The following is an 18,268-nucleotide window of genomic DNA, read 5'->3' as shown; positions in this document are numbered from 1 at the left end:
AACGGTGGCTTAAAACACTAAATGTGAAAATATATGTGAAATTAAACACAGTATATACACACAAACACAGAGGTATATATACACGGGAGCACACAGATAGACACACAGATACGCAGACATACATAGAGATACAGATACACACCCACAGAGTATTTTTTCAGTCTTTAAAATCCTAATATACAGTGTCACTCCCTGCCCCAGGATTCAAAGTGTTAAAATAGGCATTTCCTAACATATCTAAAGAGCTGTCTTCTCAGAGACCATGTGCTAACAATTCCCTGCAGGAGTGTTCTCTAAGCACAGGCTAGCACTTGGAAACCTGAAATGTTCTCTGGACTCCGCTAAACAGCACAGTGTGATGCCAGCCTCCGTGTGCTGCCCCTGTCATGAGCCAAAAGGTGAGGCTTGAACATTCTGGAACTCTGGCAACAAGGCAATGAACCCTCACAGCTCAAAGCTTAGAACATTCTTTAGGTGCATGGGCTGCTTCCCTGAAACGTTCTCCCACGGGCTGGAATTAGTAGAGCTAAATACATGAAAACGACTAGCTTGATCTGTTTGCCTTCAAGTACCTGATGACCAGTTATGTCAACCGTTTGCCATATGGGAAGATTTTTAATTCATTTCACCTGAGTGGCTGCTCGACTCTTGTGGGCTCCCATGAGCTGGCCACTCACCCGCAACTGTGACTTATTTGCTATCTACAAATCATGGTGGGGCCTTCCTGGGCTACCTACAGAGTCTAGCTCGTCCCATGAGGCAGGTCTGGACTCGTGTAAGTCCCTGTTGCCCTGATTATGGGACTCTCTCCATGGCGGTCTCGGGATAACTCTACCTGTGATAGCATCAGATACTTTGCTGATGCCAATATCTCTTGTCACATGCTCACAATGTCCCCTTCCCTGTCCCTTGTAAGACTGTGTCCCCCATTCCTAGCCCACCCTCCGGACCCTGTTCTTCATACCATTGTCTGCTTGCCATAAATAGCACAAAACGCTCGAACCGCAGAGTCTGGCCTTGCAACTTGCCCCTGACCACACTCCTGTTGCAAAGCTGCCACAAAGCTCCTATCGCAACACTCTCTAAACACACTAGAATGCACTTATTTTCTGAAGAGTGTCTGTCAGATAGAGTGGGATTGAGATTTCTTGGGAACTAGACACTAGACCTCTGCTAACGGGGTGGAGCTATAGAAGCAGCAGGTGACATGTCCAAATCATATTACTGATCCACAAAATAAAAATCGAAGACACCTTTTATTTGACATCATTTTAGACCTGCTCACACTCCCATTCTGCTTTTATAGTTGGACGTTCAAACTAAAGTTTTTCTCTAGGAATTATTCTCATTTCAGGTTTATCTATCCTTGTATGATTGGTTCTTTTTAAACAAATCTGTTTTTCTTAACGTACATCGGTTGACAACACTGTACAATTCAGAAAAACAGGATCTGTTGCCACCTCACCCCACCCCCAAAGCACCAAAGTCCTCCACATGGTCCGTGCTGCGCCACCCAGCTCGCTGGTCGTCTGCCCGCAGCCTGCCTCCTGTGGTCTGGGAGCCTCAGGTTTATAGTCAGATTCTAAGGTTTGTTTTGTTGATCGTTTTGTTCCTCTATATTCACATAGGAAGGAAAGCATGTGGCTTTGCCCCTCTCCTGGTTTACATCGCTGGGCTTAATTACCATTTCCATCATTTTGTTGCAAATGGAAAGTCTTCATGTGTTTTCTTGATAGCTGAGTAATATTCCCTTGTGGGCACATGGTAAGTCTTAATCCCCACAGCTGTCCTTGGGTGCTAGGTGGCTTCCCAAAATTGCAGATTGCGATTCTGCTGGTGTCTATCCCTTCAAACTGGTGCTTTCTCATTCTTTGAGTAGAAGGATTGCTGGATCATACGACAAATTTATTTTTAATATTTCAGACACCTGCATACTTTTTCATAGAGTTGGTCTTTTGGCGCATTCAGCTTTTCCTCCAGGGGTAGGGATTCTTAAGTTGGTAAACAGTGAATGCTTTGAGCCTATCACTATATCATTATAATCAGATCGTAATTCAACATGGTATTATAGGAACTACTAAGGGGCTCCCAAAGTTCTTGCTCAAAGCCCCACTGAAGCTGGGTTTACCTGATTTTCTTGTTCAGCAATCCTTTAAGAAAACAAAATTTGTTTTGACATAACTAATTCTTAGAGAACTTACTTGCTTCTCAGAAGTACTGCTTCCTTTCAAATTGCTCTCAAAATGCACTTTCATTATCTGATCATGGTTTTGAAACAAATCGGTTACAAATCTAAACACTCTGTGGGACTTCCATTTGCAGCAAGGTTCTCATAAAAATCCAGACTCGGGGCCCTCCCTGGTGGCCCAGCTGGTTAAAGCACAGCACTGTGAAGCTAAAGGCATTTCAGCATGAGTTCGGTCCCCACCCTGGAGGTGACCCACATGGCGCAGCAGACCTCTCCTGACCCACCTGCTGCTCCCCTCAGCAGTGTAATTCGTCCATCTGCCTGTTCTGCTCCCCACTCTGTCTCTGGTGAAGCCTCTCACCATCCTTGCACCTCTGGTCTATACCCCAGTTCTGTGTGCACAAATAAAAAAATCTTAAAAAAAAAAAAATCCAGACTCCATTTCTTCTGCCCTTTTTCCCCACCCATTTCTTCACCCCTTTTTTCCCAGTCCTCCTTGCTCCTGAGGTTATTTGTGTTCCAGTTACAAGTTCTCTTGATATTTCGAGGTCACCAGTGGACTTGACTTCAGTCAAGAGTGTCCAGCATCCTCTCACATCATCACCCTAAGTGGCCTTTAATTCTTGTTAATAATGTCTCAGGCTGAAGATCATTTCCTCTGACAGAGAAGCTTTTAGAGTTGTGTTTTCCTCTCATTTCTGTTACCTGTGACTCTGCCACAGGCTAGAGTGCAACAGAAAGCTTATTTTTAGGACATCGATGTGACGTTGCATAGGTGGCTGTTACACTGGTTGTTGGGTTAACTCCATGGTTCTCAATTGCTCCTCCCCCACATTTCAGCTGCTTTTGTTTGTCTGATTTTATCAATATCCAGAGACACTGAGATGCTCACACCAGAGTGTGGGTGGTTACAGTTACACGGAGAGGGTGGAGGCCCACGATGCTGCTAAACCCCGCTATAACCCACTCTCCCCGCCCAAAGCAGGACCTGTTTGATTATGTCATTAGTGTCAAGGCTGAGATGCCTTCAGTTAGGTACTCAGATTTTTTTGGTACCATTATTTCAGTGTTTTACAAATTTATTTAAATGTCCAGTAGTTCAGTTGTTTGGGGAAAAGGAAAGGGAGAAGAAGGAATGAGAATAAAATCGGGGAGCAAAAGGGGAGATGGTGGTGGGATATGGATTCTTTGGTGGTGGGTGAACTATGGCCAGTGCCTGAAGGGGGGGTCACATTCCATGAAGGAAACATTGATGTAAAACAAAATTATTCAATGAAAATATTAAAAAGTTAAAAAATAGAAAAGATTGAAGCCTGAATGAGTCACTTAAGTAGATTAGTAATATTAGTCGTCTACGGCCATACTACAGAAAGCTCCTGAGTGCACCTGATCTTGGAAGCTAAGCAGGGTTGGGCCTGGTTAGTACTTGGATGGGGGTAACATTCGTCATCTTCTGGACATCCGTTGTAAACACTGTAGTGAAACTTGAAATTCTATTTATTTATTTGATATTCAACAATTATATGGAGCAAATTTATGCCAGACCCGTGGCAATGCAGGTAGGCAAACTCACATGGAGTCTCAAGAACTGGAATTACAATCTTTTGGATACATACTAGGAAAACCATTTGTATTCTGAAAAAAGTATACTTGGAGAAGAACTTAGAGACACAAAGTGAATACTGTTTCTAGACTTATTTTTGCTCAACAGCACATATGTGATATTTTATGGCATAAGTCATAAACAATATGGTTCCAATATATATATATTTTCACCATGAGAAATTTCTATTCATTCCCAAGCCAGGAATTTTGCTATAAAAGAAATATATTCCTGAACAGAAGGGGGAATGCTGACAAAAGTTATTGCTCTACATTCTTGATTTTCAAGGAAATGATAGGTAAAGATTTTATTCTAGAAATCTGTAGTTCTCACAAATAATTTGGTATTACTGCAAAATTGTAGCAATCTGTAAATATTTATTATAACCTATCAAAGGAGACAGAACCCAGAATGGCATTGAAAAGCTAATGACTAGTTTTAAATTTAGAAGTAAGACTAGAAGTGTAGAAAGTTGAAAGAGAACAACAAGATAGCAAATGGAGATCCACGTTATAAAACACTAAATCTCAGTGTGAGAACTTTTTCATGGTGAACTTTTTTGTTTGTCTTTTCACGGTGAATGGCTTTCAAATAGCAATATCAATTTACCACTTAAGATCAGCCATATAATTGACATTTCATTTTTAGTTAGTTTTTTTTTTTTTTAAGGAAAAATATGTTACTAAGATTTATTAGCCATACTAGTTGGAAAAGCAAGCACCAGATATGCTACAGTAATTGGATGGATTCATTCCATCTTTAGATCTCATGCCTCTGGGCCCTCCCTGGTGGCACAGTGTGTTAAAACACAGCACTATGAAGCCATCTGCAGCCACTGCAGCATGAATTCAATCCCCGGCCAGGGAGGTGACCCACAAGGCACAGCAGACCTCTCCTGTCTCACCCGCTGCTCCCCTCAGCAGTGTATCTCAGTAGATCTGCCTGTTTTGTTCCCCACTTTGTCTATGGTGACTCCTCTCACCTCCAGCATCTCTGGTTTGTACCCCAATTCTTGTAGGCATACATAAATAAATTCAAAATCTTTAAAAATTAAAAAAATTATCATTAAAAAAAGAACTCTCTCTTCTAAAAATTCAGAATATTCAGCAGGGAAGAACTCTAGCTAGTTCATGAGTCTTTCAACATTCACGGTGCTGTGCTTTATTCCAAATTATCTTTTGGTTCATCCCACTTATGTGAGTGTTGCGAAACAAATCTTGTAAGATGAAGGGGCTTGCTCTCTAACTGGCACAGGTACAGTGAGACAGTGGGGCACCCACCTGGCTCCCTGTCCTGGCACTCCAGACCACCACCCATGGAGGAGCTGCCTTCTCCAGTAGAAAAGCCCTGACTGCAGTCGCAGTCACAAAGGATAATTCACAGTGAACCTCTCCGACATGAGTGAAAAATTTTCATGTCGATAAGCAACGACTATCATTCAGAAAAGTCTACGTGACTTTAATGATGACAAAAATTTTAGTTCAAATAATGGGAGCTCATATGATGGTAACAAACATCCTCGTTATTGAATTTCTAATTCCCCATGCTAGTCACCAATCTATTTCAATGTTTACATGCAAAAATGTGAGTACAATATGAATAATCTCCACAAACCTATATAAAAACTTTAAGTCTTTCAAACTGTTGGCATATAAATGCTAAGATTTACTGGGATAGGTCACTATCAAGAAGAGTAGCCTTAAGAGGCTGGGCTGCAAGATCTCATTTCACTGGATTCATTGCTCAGCACCACCTTTTAATTATGACATCGGGGGAATGAATTCCTTTAATATTGGTTTCCTCCACAGTAGAAAGAATAATCCTTACATTGCTGATCTACCTAAGCTAGATGGGACACGAGTTGCTCAATAACTTATTAATGGCATTCACAGTCAAAAGTTTCTGGGCATAGCATAATTCCAATTAAACAATATTATCATTGCCCTGGATGACTGTGAGGGTCACAGTCACAGTCACAGTCACACTCACAGTCACATACAGTCACAGTCACACTCATACTCACACCTGGGACCATCTTTTAAACCACTGAATTGGAAGAATAGTCATTTGCTTTCATTCCCAAAATATGCATTAACATGGTCAGCTCTGTGAATGGGGAGCTCTTCTCATTTGGGGCTTTTGTCATGGAATTGAATTGCTTTTCCTTTTCAAATTAGCTTTCCACAGATGTCTTACAAAAAAAAATTCTGATCCAGCTTTTGAGAGTAATGAGGTTGATTTTAAAAATTAGACTTCTGCTTTTAGTTTAGCTGGGGGATCATATGGTTTTCTTAATACAAATGCAAATAATCTCCTAATTTCTTGAGTTTCTATTTGATTGAATGGTCAAGAAAATGCTTTAAAATTGGTAATGAAAGGGTTTAAGAAAGGACTTGCTTCATTAATAAGGAGTTAGCATGAGATTAAAATGCAGTTAGCTTTAACACTGTAACATTATTTTGTCCTCTAAATCTTATTAAGCTATTAAAAAGGTGAAACTTTTTCCAAGGATAACTGTGTTATTTTGCTAAATACAAGATTTTATTTGGTGAGAAAAATCATATTAACTGCTTGGTTGAAATGATCATTGAGTTTAGACAACATAGTAAATTTGATAGTGTTTGGATGCAACTAGTTTAAATCCGAGTTTTCAGTTGCGTCTCATTAGAAATGCATATTCTTGGATTCCACCTTGACTACTTTGGCCTTGACCCAGTGAACCAGAATGAAGTAGAGCTTACATTTTCTGAAGCTCTTAGGAAAGCTTGAGAATCTCTGGCTGAGACTATCCGGTAACATTTGGGTGCAAAGTAGTGATGTGTGGAAAAGCAGAGCAAAGCTTCACATCAATCTCAGAAGCCTGGTGTTTGTCTGGGCTCAGAGTCTTGTTTGATCTTGCCTAATCATAGAACCTCCCTAAGCACTTACTTTTTCATAGTTACCCATTAGATTGTGATAAGGAGGTAGTTTGGTAATGCGAATGACAGCACTTGTTAATCTCCACAGTCTTGAAATTGTAATATAGCATTGTTAATAGGGCTATAGTTAATACAAATGCTTAAATAATAATCCCGTTGATTCAACTGAGTCTTCTTTTTTCCCAAAGAAGGTTAAGTGTTTTAAAATATACATGTATGTGTCAAAACAAGGAAATTCAGGATAGCATGCAACCAGGGTAGAAGCCAAGCAATGAAGACAGGTTAATGGCAGCCAGCATCTCATGTCTTAGTGGGGCCTGGCTTGATCTGGGTCAATGGTGCTGGTTGTGGTGGTGGTGGGGAGGTTCAGAAGCAAAGTGGAGTTCTCTGTTTAATACAGAGGAATTAAATTGCACTGTGAACAGATGGAAAATGAGTGCTTCTTCCCAAGTTACCTAATACAAATCAAGAAGCCATAAAGATCACAAGCAGAACATAAATCAGGCATGGGGCATACAGCTGGAGCAGCAGGCTGAGCCCTGGAATGCACAAAAGAACATGACGTCGTTTATTTATTTATTTTTTCATATTTATTCTGGGCAATGGCTGTTGAGGGCACTAACACCAGCCTTTGGCTTCCTCATTCAAGAGTATTAAATAAATAAATAAATAAATAAAAGTAGAGGACAAACACACATGTCAATCTTTTTGACAAAAGTGACATTTTTTGGAAAGGCATGGATCTTGAACAGAGGTAAGAGACTGAAGATGTGAAAAGGAAGACTGTCTGGGGAATATTTCCCTGTTACAGAAGGGTGAACCTGAAATAATGTCAGTGCTAGGTTGTGACTGAGGTTGCTGGTCGGTTACACAGGAGAGGGTTCATTCTTGCCACCCTCTGAATTTCCTGAATGCCAAGAGTCCATTGATCACTCATTCATCCAGCAGACCGCTTCTGAGTTCTGCTGAATGAATCAGTCACAGTTCTGGGCAGATGCCGGGAGTATAGGAATGAGCAAGATGTGCTTCATGCCTCAGAAGCCTGCAGCTCCCCATCCCATGCCACTTGTGCCTGCTCTTAGGTGGTAAGCACAAGTGGCCACAATGACTCCCCCATTAGAGACACACTCCTTGGCAACGTGACTACATATCCTGACCCCGACAGGTGCAGTCTCTTCCCTTCCTTGAATCTGGGGTCTGGGGCAACATGGTGCATGTGGATACTCTCTTGCTTACTGGGGTCACCCTAGATCATCAACTGATGGGTGACTTGGCAGCTACAGTTGACCACAGAGTGTGCTTAACCAAGACTGAACCACCTGCCCAGCCCAGCCAGCCCAGTTCTAATAAATTATGGATTTATTTACGAACTATGCAATCACAAACTATTAACCAAAGGGTTGCTCTTGGTCTCTAAACTTTGGAATGATTTGCTTTGCAACAGATGTCAACTGAGTAGACCTTCACCATGTAAGGATGACTCAATGTTTATGATGGGCACAGCATTTTCTCACATGGCTTAGCAAATTACCTTGAAAACTGCCAACTCTCCACTTCACTTTTCGCTGTGTGGACATGGTCTCAGTGTACGGCTGTCAGAATACAGACACCCTGGGAAGGTTTGATATTGGATCTCTGATCTGTAGAATATGAAGTTGACTAATGTGCTTGAGGTGTGACACAAATAGTAGAATATATTTCTTGGAGAAAATATAAATACACAGGCAGGACATACACATCTACAACAATACAAAGTTCAAACAATCAGTTAAAAAGGCAATGTAAATCCAAGTAGCTTTGTTTCTAACATCATGGCTCATGATGTAAAAAATTTAAAAGCTCCTTGCCAGATACTGAAGTTGTACAGCTAATCAATGCTGTCTATAGACATAGCCATGACATTTCCGATTTTCCTTCAAATAAGGTTATTATTCTGATGTATGATGGAAACAAACACCACAGACCTAGGACTGAGCCTGATGTGTCTGTGTGGTCTCCTTTCTCCACGGAATGGCACATCGGTGGACATTACTGAGGGAGGTCTTTGATTTATCTTAATTTTCAAATATGTTGGAGTGTCTTTTCCTCGTTTCCTGGCAGCTGCTCTTCTCTGTCCAGCTCTCCCAGCTGGGCATTTTGGGAACATAGCCAAGCCCAGAGCTAATGTGTTTCTGTTGTTATCTGACACTGATGTGGCTTCATAGAAGCAGCAAAGAAGAGGAGTCCTAATTGGATGTCTTTTTAAAGCAAACCTTTTAGTTACTTAGAACAGAGTTTCCCAATTAGTGTCCTTTCTCCACTCTCTGACTGTGCAAGAACCACACAATGTGAAAATGTGGGTTTGGAAGGGAGTTAAGTAAGGGCAGTGTTGAAGCAACTAAAGGAAACTCATTCAGCTGCACTAGTGAAAAGGGCCCCTCCAAACAGGTCAGAGCTACTTCTGCAGGGAGCCTTAGGGGATCAGGAGGTCCAGGACTCATTTCCAACAGCCACAGCCTAAGCTTTTAAGGAGAGCGGAGGCTTGGGGAGGCATGGAAAGAGGAGCCACACTTTATAATGACCATCACTTTGCTCCAGTGGAAATATTCTGCTCTAGTGAAAAATACTTTGACCTTAGTTTCTGGCTGAGAGTTTTAACTTGCACTCTTGAAATATTGTTCTCAGGTTGGAGAAAAATCAATTTACATCACTAGCCTCTTAAAGTTACTCACAAGATTTTGATAGCTGCTGAGAAGGAGGCTGTTTAGTCAAAGGAGTACGTTTAGAGGTCTTGATGTGGAAGACAATAGAGGGGGGGAAGTAGAGTAACATTTTTCAACAACAAAAAGCACTTCTTTCATCAACAACAACAGAAAACCATTTCTTTCTGGTTTTTATTTCTGAAAGGAATTAAAAGTGAGATTAATCACCTCCCTTTGGCTGAAGAGGGTCTGCCACCATTACCATACTCTTTTGGGGTCCTTTAGCATGGCCTCTTGTCTCAGGTGTGAGGATGGATGCCCCTCTAGGCAGATCTATCTGGGCCCGATTCCAGAGGCCCATTGGTCAATTAGAAGAGAGCCTGGTCTGGGATGGGTGGTGGTAGTGAGGACAGAGAGGTGGGCTGAGGGGACAAAGAACTAGAGAGAAAGCAGCTGAATTCTGCTGTGGCCAGGATCTCCTCAGATTCCAGGCCTCTGTCCCCATAATCCTGTTCCCTGTCTGGAGGAACTTTATCTGGGGTTATAGCTCAAGAGTTTACTTCACAGGAAACTTGAATTTGAGTTCTGTGGTATAAAATTATACAAGTTATGGATTTCTTTTTAGTGCTGGCACTGTTATTTGAAATAGAAAGTTTACTTAAATTAATGTGAATCATTAAGTGATACGTCTCAATTGCTTTATGGACTTGACTCCAAATTCGCGAACTAGTGGCTCAACAACGTCACATTAACTTAGACACAGGTTTTTCTTCTTGCTCCTTCTAGATTTCTCATGTGTATAATTTTGTGTGGTACTCCTCCGAGTAGGCACTCTTCTGCACATAGAATACAACTTTCAATAATGTCACTTCTCATAATATTAATCCCAACAAGTCTGAGGGCTGGTATGAAGCCGACTCAGTTCTAATAGTTAATTAAAACTAAATTAACATCTAATTGGGGTTTATCTTTGAATGACACGTAGAATCCAAGTGTAAAAATGTACAAAGAAATAGCTTAACAGAGCTAGAACTCGCTGTTTTTCTCCATTCTCCTTTGTTGTAACCCTGATTTGCTGGGAACATTTTGTACCCACCACATTGGGCTAAGTGATGTCCTTTTCTTTTAAACCACAGAAACAGAGCTTTGGAGGGTAACAGGGATATTGGAGTGAGATGCATGAAATATCATTGCTGGGGAAAATGAGAAGAAACAGAGTGTCTTCCACAATATGCTAATTACTGATCTTGCACAGAAGACAAAATGGTGATTTCTAGCAACTTTATGCTTTCTCTTTGGCATCTTTCTCTATCTAAACGCATATGTGCATATGTATATAAAGCTCAGGTTATAAAATGAAGCTCCCCTGCTAAGAGGAGGGCCCCAGTGTGACTCCTCCCTCCTTCATGCTATCTGACAACACTGTCACTACACGTCCTATCATGTCACATCATTCCCGGTAGGTCTACCTCGTTCTGGAAGCTGCATACCTGATGGTTTGTCCTGTCCACCGTATTGGCCGTGGAGGGGTGGTCTCTCGTGTTCTGGCGAATTCGAGTGGAGTTTTGTTGCTCAATGGTGGACGAAGTTGGGATACAGAACTCTCTGAAGCATCGTTTGAAGTTTTCATCCAGAAATGCATAAAGCACTGGGTTCAGGCAGCTGTTTGTGTAGCCCAGAGCAATGCAGAAGTGCCAGGAGACAGTCTGGAAAGTAGTTTCTGGGATGGTGATCAAGGCTTTGATGATGACATAGATGTGAATGGGTGTCCAGCAGACAATGAACACTGCCACCACTACCAGCACCATCCGGGTGATCCGCCTCAGGTTCCTGTCCTTTTCTTTGGAGCCAGAGAGCATCCGGACGCTCTTGAGACGTAAAATCATCAGTCCGTAGCACACGGTGATGATGAGGACAGGCATGATGAAGGCAAAGATGAAAACACAGATCTTCAGCAGATTTTCCCAGTACCAAGTGGGATGGGAGAATGTTAGTGTGCAATCTATGGAACCTAGAAGGAAAGGAGGAGAAGGAAGAATTAGCAGCGACTTTGACTTCTATCACTGTGTATTTTTTTTTAAAGATTTATTTATTTATTCATACAGAACTAGGGTACAGGTCAGAGATGCGGAGGGTGAGAGGATTCACCAGAGACAGAGCGGGGAGCAGAACAGGCAGATGGACGAAGTACACTGCTGAGAGGAGCAGCGGGCGGGTCAGGAGAGGTCTGCCACGCCATGTGGTCACCTCAGGGGCAGGCGGGGATCGAACTCATGCGAAAGTGGTTTCAGCTTCTTAGTGCTGTGCTTTAACCCACTGCGCCACCAGGGAGGGCCCACTGTGCATTCTTATTCCCATTTTTTTCACTAATTTATAGTCTTGGCCAGAGCTAAGGTAAGGCTATTATGCAAACCAGCAAAGGAAGATTTAAATAAATCGTAGGAGAAACTCAGCTCTCTGTTGATTTTCAGGGAGTACTATTTTCTAGGCTTTTTTTCCCCCTAAAATTATAATTTTTCTATATACTTTGATCAAATTAAGCCTTCATTAAGCCAGCAACTGGGCCTCCCACCATGAGGTAGATCATCTGAGGGCTCTATATTGGTATAAAAAAATGCAACCACTGTCAAAGTTTATAGGAGATTACAGCTAATGGGTGTTTTCACTCCACTTGCTGATGGGTGATTCATCATTCTGATATGAGGTCTAAAAAGATAAATTTGTCATTTAACATTTTAAAACAAGCTTCTACTTCATGCCTTTTGGGTTTGAACTCTAATTACTGTGTTCTTATTTCCCCGTCATTTTGATGAAGTCAGTGCAGAGAAATCAGGAGCCCATAGATTATATTCTCGTTAAAGTATTTAGCTGTCTTATAATTATAGAAAAAGTCCTAATTGAAGATATTCATAACTATTTCTTTGGAAAGAATCATTAAAATTACAACTTGAGGAACAGATAGGGCCACTCCATAAATTCTCCTTGATCTACGACTCTTCACCCCTTGGACTTGCAACATTACTCACCATGCCTGTACTTTGTTGTTGCCATGAACATTACAGGCAGACCAATGGCTGACGAGAGGATCCAGTTGCAGATATTGACAAGTTTGGCATTGCGGGGCGTGCGGAAGTCCAGAGCCTTGACGGGATGGCAGACTGCGATGTAGCGGTCGACACTCATGGTGCAGAGGGTGAATATGCTGGTGAACATATTGTAGTAATCAATGGAGATCACAATCTTGCAGAGGATGGTTCCAAAGGGCCATGTTCCCATCAGGTAATTGACACTCTGAAAGGGCAGGGTACTGGTCGCTAGGGCATCTGCCAGAGCAAGATTGAAAATATAGATATTGGTGGCAGTCTTCATCTTGGTGTATCTAGGAGATGAAAGGAAGATAATGACAGATTCAGAAAAAGTTTCCCGTGTGAAACACAGATACATTTTTATTAAAAAAAAAGAAGAAGACATGATTGGGAAACATTTGCGATTAGCTATGGTAGAAATCTAGAATTAGACTGGCTTTCTTATGTAGGAGAACTGGGGTGTAGGCCAGAGGTTCAGAGGTTGGGGGTTGAGGAGTTTCATCACAGACAGAGTGGGGAGCAGAACAGGTGGATTGACTGAAGTACACTGCTGAGGAGAGCAGTGGGCAGGACAGGAGAGGTCTGCTCTGCCATATGGGTCATCTCAGGGATCGAACTCAGGCCATAGTGGTAATAGTGCTGAGACTTAGCCCTTAGGCCACCAGGGAGATGCAAATTGGCTATTTACAATCATACAGTTATGCCTTATATTTTCCCAATTTCTCTACCTGTAAGTTTTATCTGAAACATGGTTATAATAATAGCTGCCATAATGATTTACTTTATGTTTTAGGCACTGGTCACTGTGATTGGCATCACAGACACAGGGAACTCTCAGCCAGGATCCAGAACTGAATGACAATTCATGTTAGTGCTAAATATATGAGGGATTATATACATATAAATACATGTTCACATGCGCTGTCTTTTATATATATATATATACATATATATATATAACATTACACTGATGTACATATACATGCTGTTATATCATGCAATATATGTGTATGTTGTATAATATAGAATAGTATATAATTTTTGATGATATTTATAAGGAGTTTATTTGTTTATTCCAAAAGGTAGAAAGAAAAGGGGTGCTTACTACGACACTGATTATACATCTGTGTGAGCCAAAGGCATGCTCAGTGTTAGTAGTCACTTTGCTCCCCAGCTGACCTTGCATTTCACATCTTATCTTAAATAGAGTGTTTTCTGTTAAATAATCAGGTTCTTTGCTGTGAGTTTTATGATTCATCATAATTCTAACCTTTTCTTGAGGCTCATCTTAGCACTAGGTTCTTATTGATGTATGCTTATTTCAGTTAAAAAATTTCATTTCCTCCTCTAGAATGAGATGTTTGTGGAACCAAATTAGGTTAGAGTCCTACATCATGAAAAGAGAAATGAATTTCTCTAAAAGCTATTTCAATTGGCATTTTACAGGAACAATGCTGTAATTTAATTTTTCTCAATTTATCCAAAAACACTTCCAAAGATAGCCAGTATTCTTATCCGTATTACTCACAGTTTGAATCACAGCAACATGTGAAAGGGGATTCAGCAATTTCCTAAATACATGAAAGAGAATTATACCAGACTGAAGGGTTGGGAATTCTAATTGCCTCTAGCACATCTCCAAAGGCTTTCTCTGCAGGGACGCTGTGATCTGCAGGAATAGCAAGCCAGCATGAGCTTTTTGTCCTGTTCTATGCTGATGTGGGTGTTGTCCCAGAAGCTGGGTGAACAGTCAGCCACACGTGCTTTAGGCAGAGACCTGGATCTGAAACCATGACAAGGAGCAGGCTGTCTTTGATGTCCAGTTTGCCTGAGCGGGTCGGGAGACCTCCTGAAGGCAGCACCCAATCCTCTTCCCATCCTTTCTGCCTCTTCTTACTGTGCTTCATCAAATTCAGTGGTGTTGGGAACTGGAGGGACAAGCGGTGTGTCCTCAGGGTGTTTCCCCTGCACTCGCTGTGTCTTGCTGTCACTGTCTGGTCCCACAGTGCCCATGGCCTTGATCTTTTCCTCTAGCAGTGACCCTCCTTATTTCTTTTTTTTTTCTTTCCTTTTTAAAGATTTATTTATCTCTGCATACAGAACTGGGGTTCAAGTCAGAGGGGTAGGGACAGTGACCAGAGACAGAGCGGGAGCAGAACAGGCTGATCTACGAAGTACACTGCTGAGGGGAGCAGCGGGGAGAAAGGAGGGGTCTGCTGCGCTATGTGGGTCACCTCCCTGGCTGGGGATCGAACTCTTGCTGAAGTGGCTGCCGATTGCTTCCTAGTGCTGCACTTTAACCCTTTGCATCACCAGGGAGGGACATCCTATTTCTTTTCTTTCTAACTATCTCGCTGAAATTTTCCTAGTATGCATTTCTCTAAATTTGTTCTGGGTGACTGACTCACAGCCTATACGAATCCAAACGAATTGCCGTTCAACTATTTCTTTAAAAAATTATATTCTTCTAGGGCCTTCAGTCCTTGCCCCAGATGAGTGAGTTTATGGAATTTCCAGACACTGTGTTGGGAAGTGCCATTATGGGCCTCATTTCACTGGCTGCTTATCCTGGCCTTTTGTGTTCCACACAGAACTTTGGTTTACAAAGTCCTTCCCTTCTATTATTATAAAAGAATTCCTGTTTGTCTTTGGCTCCAAAGACAAATTTGGGGGTTTTGGTTTTCATTACTTTAGAACAACGTGTCTGTCTGTCTGTCTGTCTGTCTGTCTGTCTGTCTGTCTCTCTCTCTCTCTCTCTCTCTCTCTCACACACACACACACACACACTTACCTGCCTGAGATATCAAAATGGAATGGAAAATAAAGGAGAAGTTCAAAGAGGTATCCCTGTGATCACTGTCTTCATCTCAATAAACTAAAATGTAGGACAAATGCCTTAATTTCAGTGGACTTATTCAACAACGGTATTAAAAGATGACATTCTGGAGATCTTTTTCTGCATTGAAAATGTGCCTTTATGTGAGGGTAAGTGGACATAAAAGTCATGGCAGAATACGTAAAGTGCTGAAATAAAAAAGAGACTCAATGAATCCTTACTGAATTAAATATCTTTTTTTTGCAAATAGTAGCAGAAGGAAGAAACACTCCATTTGGTAAAAATAAAAAAGGACAGAAAATCAACCCAAGAAAAAGGGTCAAACGTTTTCTGTGCATTCCAATAGATTCCACTGTGAGCTCCTGAAAAAGACAGCAAGCAGTGTGAAAAACACTGTAAAAAGAGCTGGCTTCTAGGATATGCTTGTCCCTGTTATGAGCTCCTTGGCTTAATTTATTCTTGGTCCAAGATAGGCTTAACACAACTCAAGAATTAACTCAAAACTAAAGTAAAACAGCCACAACAATGAGAGACTTGCAAAGCCCACTGGGAAAACATGCTTCTCCTAGTATACATTGATCGAAATCAATGATGTTTTGGTAACTAGCGATTGTTGAGAAATGGCAGGCAGACAGACAGACAGAAACAGAGTTCTAAACTAATGAAACCCAAAACCCAAAGCAGAGATGACATTCTTCACTATGTATTTACATAGAAAGAGACCATAAATCAGTTATTTTCTTTGATTTTGAATTTTACTTTGCTATAAAATTGTCTAAAAAGTTCCATTTACATTGATTTCAAAGTGGTTTTGTGTGATCAGTGACCAAATTTCCAATTAGTTTATATTAACCCCTCCCACACACCATATAAATAAATAAATAAATAAACCAACAACAAGAAGAAGAAGAAAAAAAGAAGAGCTGTGTGACCTCAGACCTTTGAAAAATGGCAGAGAGGATGTACCGGTTGCTTGCTCATTTGCCCCAGAAGAGAAGACAGAGAGGGCTGACAGGAAGTTAAACACAGAGGAGCCTCCTCCGGAGGTGAAGGGGCTGGTGGTTCCTTTGTCTCCACTCTCCTGCTCACCCTCACAACCTCTTGGGTTGAACGTTTCTCTGGCCTCTAAAATCAAATGCATTTCTATTGCACTAACTCCTGTGAATCTCACCATTTTATTCTCCTTTGGTTTCCTATTAACCTGTCTTCTCTCTCAGTTCTCTTACTTTACTTTATGGTTTTCACAAGGCTCCTCAAATCCTCCTTCTGGAATTAGAAAGGAAGGAAGGGGAGCAACTGGCCACGTCTCCCTGTGCCCTGTCTCTGGCCAGAGCAAAGGAAACAAAAAGAGAGATTCTTTCATCGTGGGCAAGAACTGGCATTTTTGGATTAATTATGCTTTTTTAAGAAGTGCTTATTTCCTTCTTTATTTGATTCTGAAAATTTTACTGCAGGGCATGAATGCTATTTATCTCACCAGTCATTTATGTAAAAATCTATTTTGTTTCCTTGATTTATGAACACTGTAAAAATGTTTGTGTATTATGGAAAAAATATTGCTCTGCTACATCCTCTGCTGTATTTAAACAACTGGAGTTGGACAAAGTATTCTATCTGTGCCTTCAGATTTTTGCTGAAAAACATATAGATTATTCATCTCTTTAGACCAAATGACTTCAAAACCAGCTTCAGAACATCTACCTCAGAGCTAGTGCTTTCTGGTTCATAGCTAGCAACATTTCATTTTTATACTAAAAACTGGTTTTTAGAACTGAGAATTACCTTAGCTTTCAAATTTGGGAGTTGTAAGAGAAAAGGAAATTTCCATTCTTTCTATTTTAAGATCTGAGAATTTTGAAAATCAAAAATAATCAAGTATGCTTTATCTATAGCTTCAAATAATGGTTTATCTCTGGTATTTCTTTAGTATTGAAGGCACACACAAAAAAGAAAATAACTTAAAAATGTGGCAGAACAATTCTACCAATATCATTATTAAAAAATTCTTGATGAAGCATATGCTACAGATTATTAATTTTAGAGGGCAAAGTCACCAAAATCATCTATTACATTTAATAAAACAAATACAAGGTTTCATATGTATTTTTTTTAAAGATTTATTTATTTATTCACACAGAACTGGGGTACAGGCCAGAGATGTGGAGGGTGAGAGGATTCACCAGAGACAGAGTGGGGAGAAGAACAGGCAGATCAACGAAGTACACTGCTGAGGGGAGCAGCGGGCGGGTCAGGAGAGGTCTGCCACGCCATGTGGTCACCTCCGGGGCAGGCGGGGATCGAACTCATGCGGAAGTGGCTTTGACTTCTTAGTGCTGTGCTTTAACCCACTGCGCCACCAGGGAGGGCCGGTTTCATATGTATTTTTGCTGATGATATTGCATAAGTAATCACTCAGTACAATTAAAATAGGAAAGCATGAGCAAAAGTTAAAAGAACTAAAAATATAATTAAATTATCTTTTCACCACACTGAACTAACAACAGAGGCAGAGAGGATGTGCCAGTTGCCTGCTTCTTTGCCCCAGAAGAGAAGACAGAGAGGGCTTATAGAAGTTAAACCCAGAGGAGCTTTGTAAAGGCTTTGGGAATAGGATTAATTATAGGGGGAATATGCATTAGTTGTGTATGTATGTTCCTTACAACAGTTTTTAAAGAAACCAGAAACTTTTGAAATAAGAGTGCAGAGGGAATATTTCTTTCTGACTGGTCAATTTGTTGTTACATTGAAAAGAACTTTGGTCTCAGAAGGTCATGAAATGATGAGAAGCAAGATATGAAAGGAGTTTATAAGATTATATGATTTTGGGGTCATACGGTAGATCTGTTTTCAATTATTTTGAGAAAACTCCATACTGTTTCCACAGGAGCTGGACCACCCCACATTCCCACCAACAGTGTATGAAGATTTCGTGTTCTTCATGTCTACCCTAAGGACG

The 18,268-nt window shown here is 40.9% G+C and overlaps 1 protein-coding gene across 4 annotated transcripts in view; it reads right to left on the bottom strand.

Moving 5' to 3' along the window:
* OPRM1 (opioid receptor, mu 1) overlaps positions 1 to 18,268 on the bottom strand; it is a 54,359-nt gene that overhangs the window by 10,107 nt on the left and 25,984 nt on the right. The window contains exons 2-4 of one of the 4 annotated variants that reach the window (XR_001145172.1): positions 12,417 to 12,769; positions 10,881 to 11,401; positions 8,241 to 8,448 (exon numbers count right to left, since the gene is read on the bottom strand). Coding sequence is in view for 3 of the 4 variants with exons in the window: in XM_012721550.1 (XP_012577004.1) it covers positions 8,305 to 8,448; positions 10,881 to 11,401; positions 12,417 to 12,769 (1,018 nt within the window). In the remaining variant the exon portion in view is untranslated. Of the gene's footprint in view, positions 1 to 7,318; positions 8,449 to 9,879; positions 11,402 to 12,416; positions 12,770 to 18,268 lie in introns of those variants that run through there. The other 3 variants (XM_012721550.1, XM_004673945.2, XM_012721555.1) reach the window with 3 other exon arrangements.

Source organism: Condylura cristata, unplaced genomic scaffold (assembly GCF_000260355.1).
Source record: "Condylura cristata isolate star-nosed mole 26May11 unplaced genomic scaffold, ConCri1.0 scaffold00001, whole genome shotgun sequence".
Lineage (NCBI taxonomy): Eukaryota > Metazoa > Chordata > Mammalia > Eulipotyphla > Talpidae > Condylura > Condylura cristata.
The sequence above is the reverse complement of the archived record's forward strand: the minus strand, read 5'-3'. Positions and strand labels throughout refer to the sequence as shown.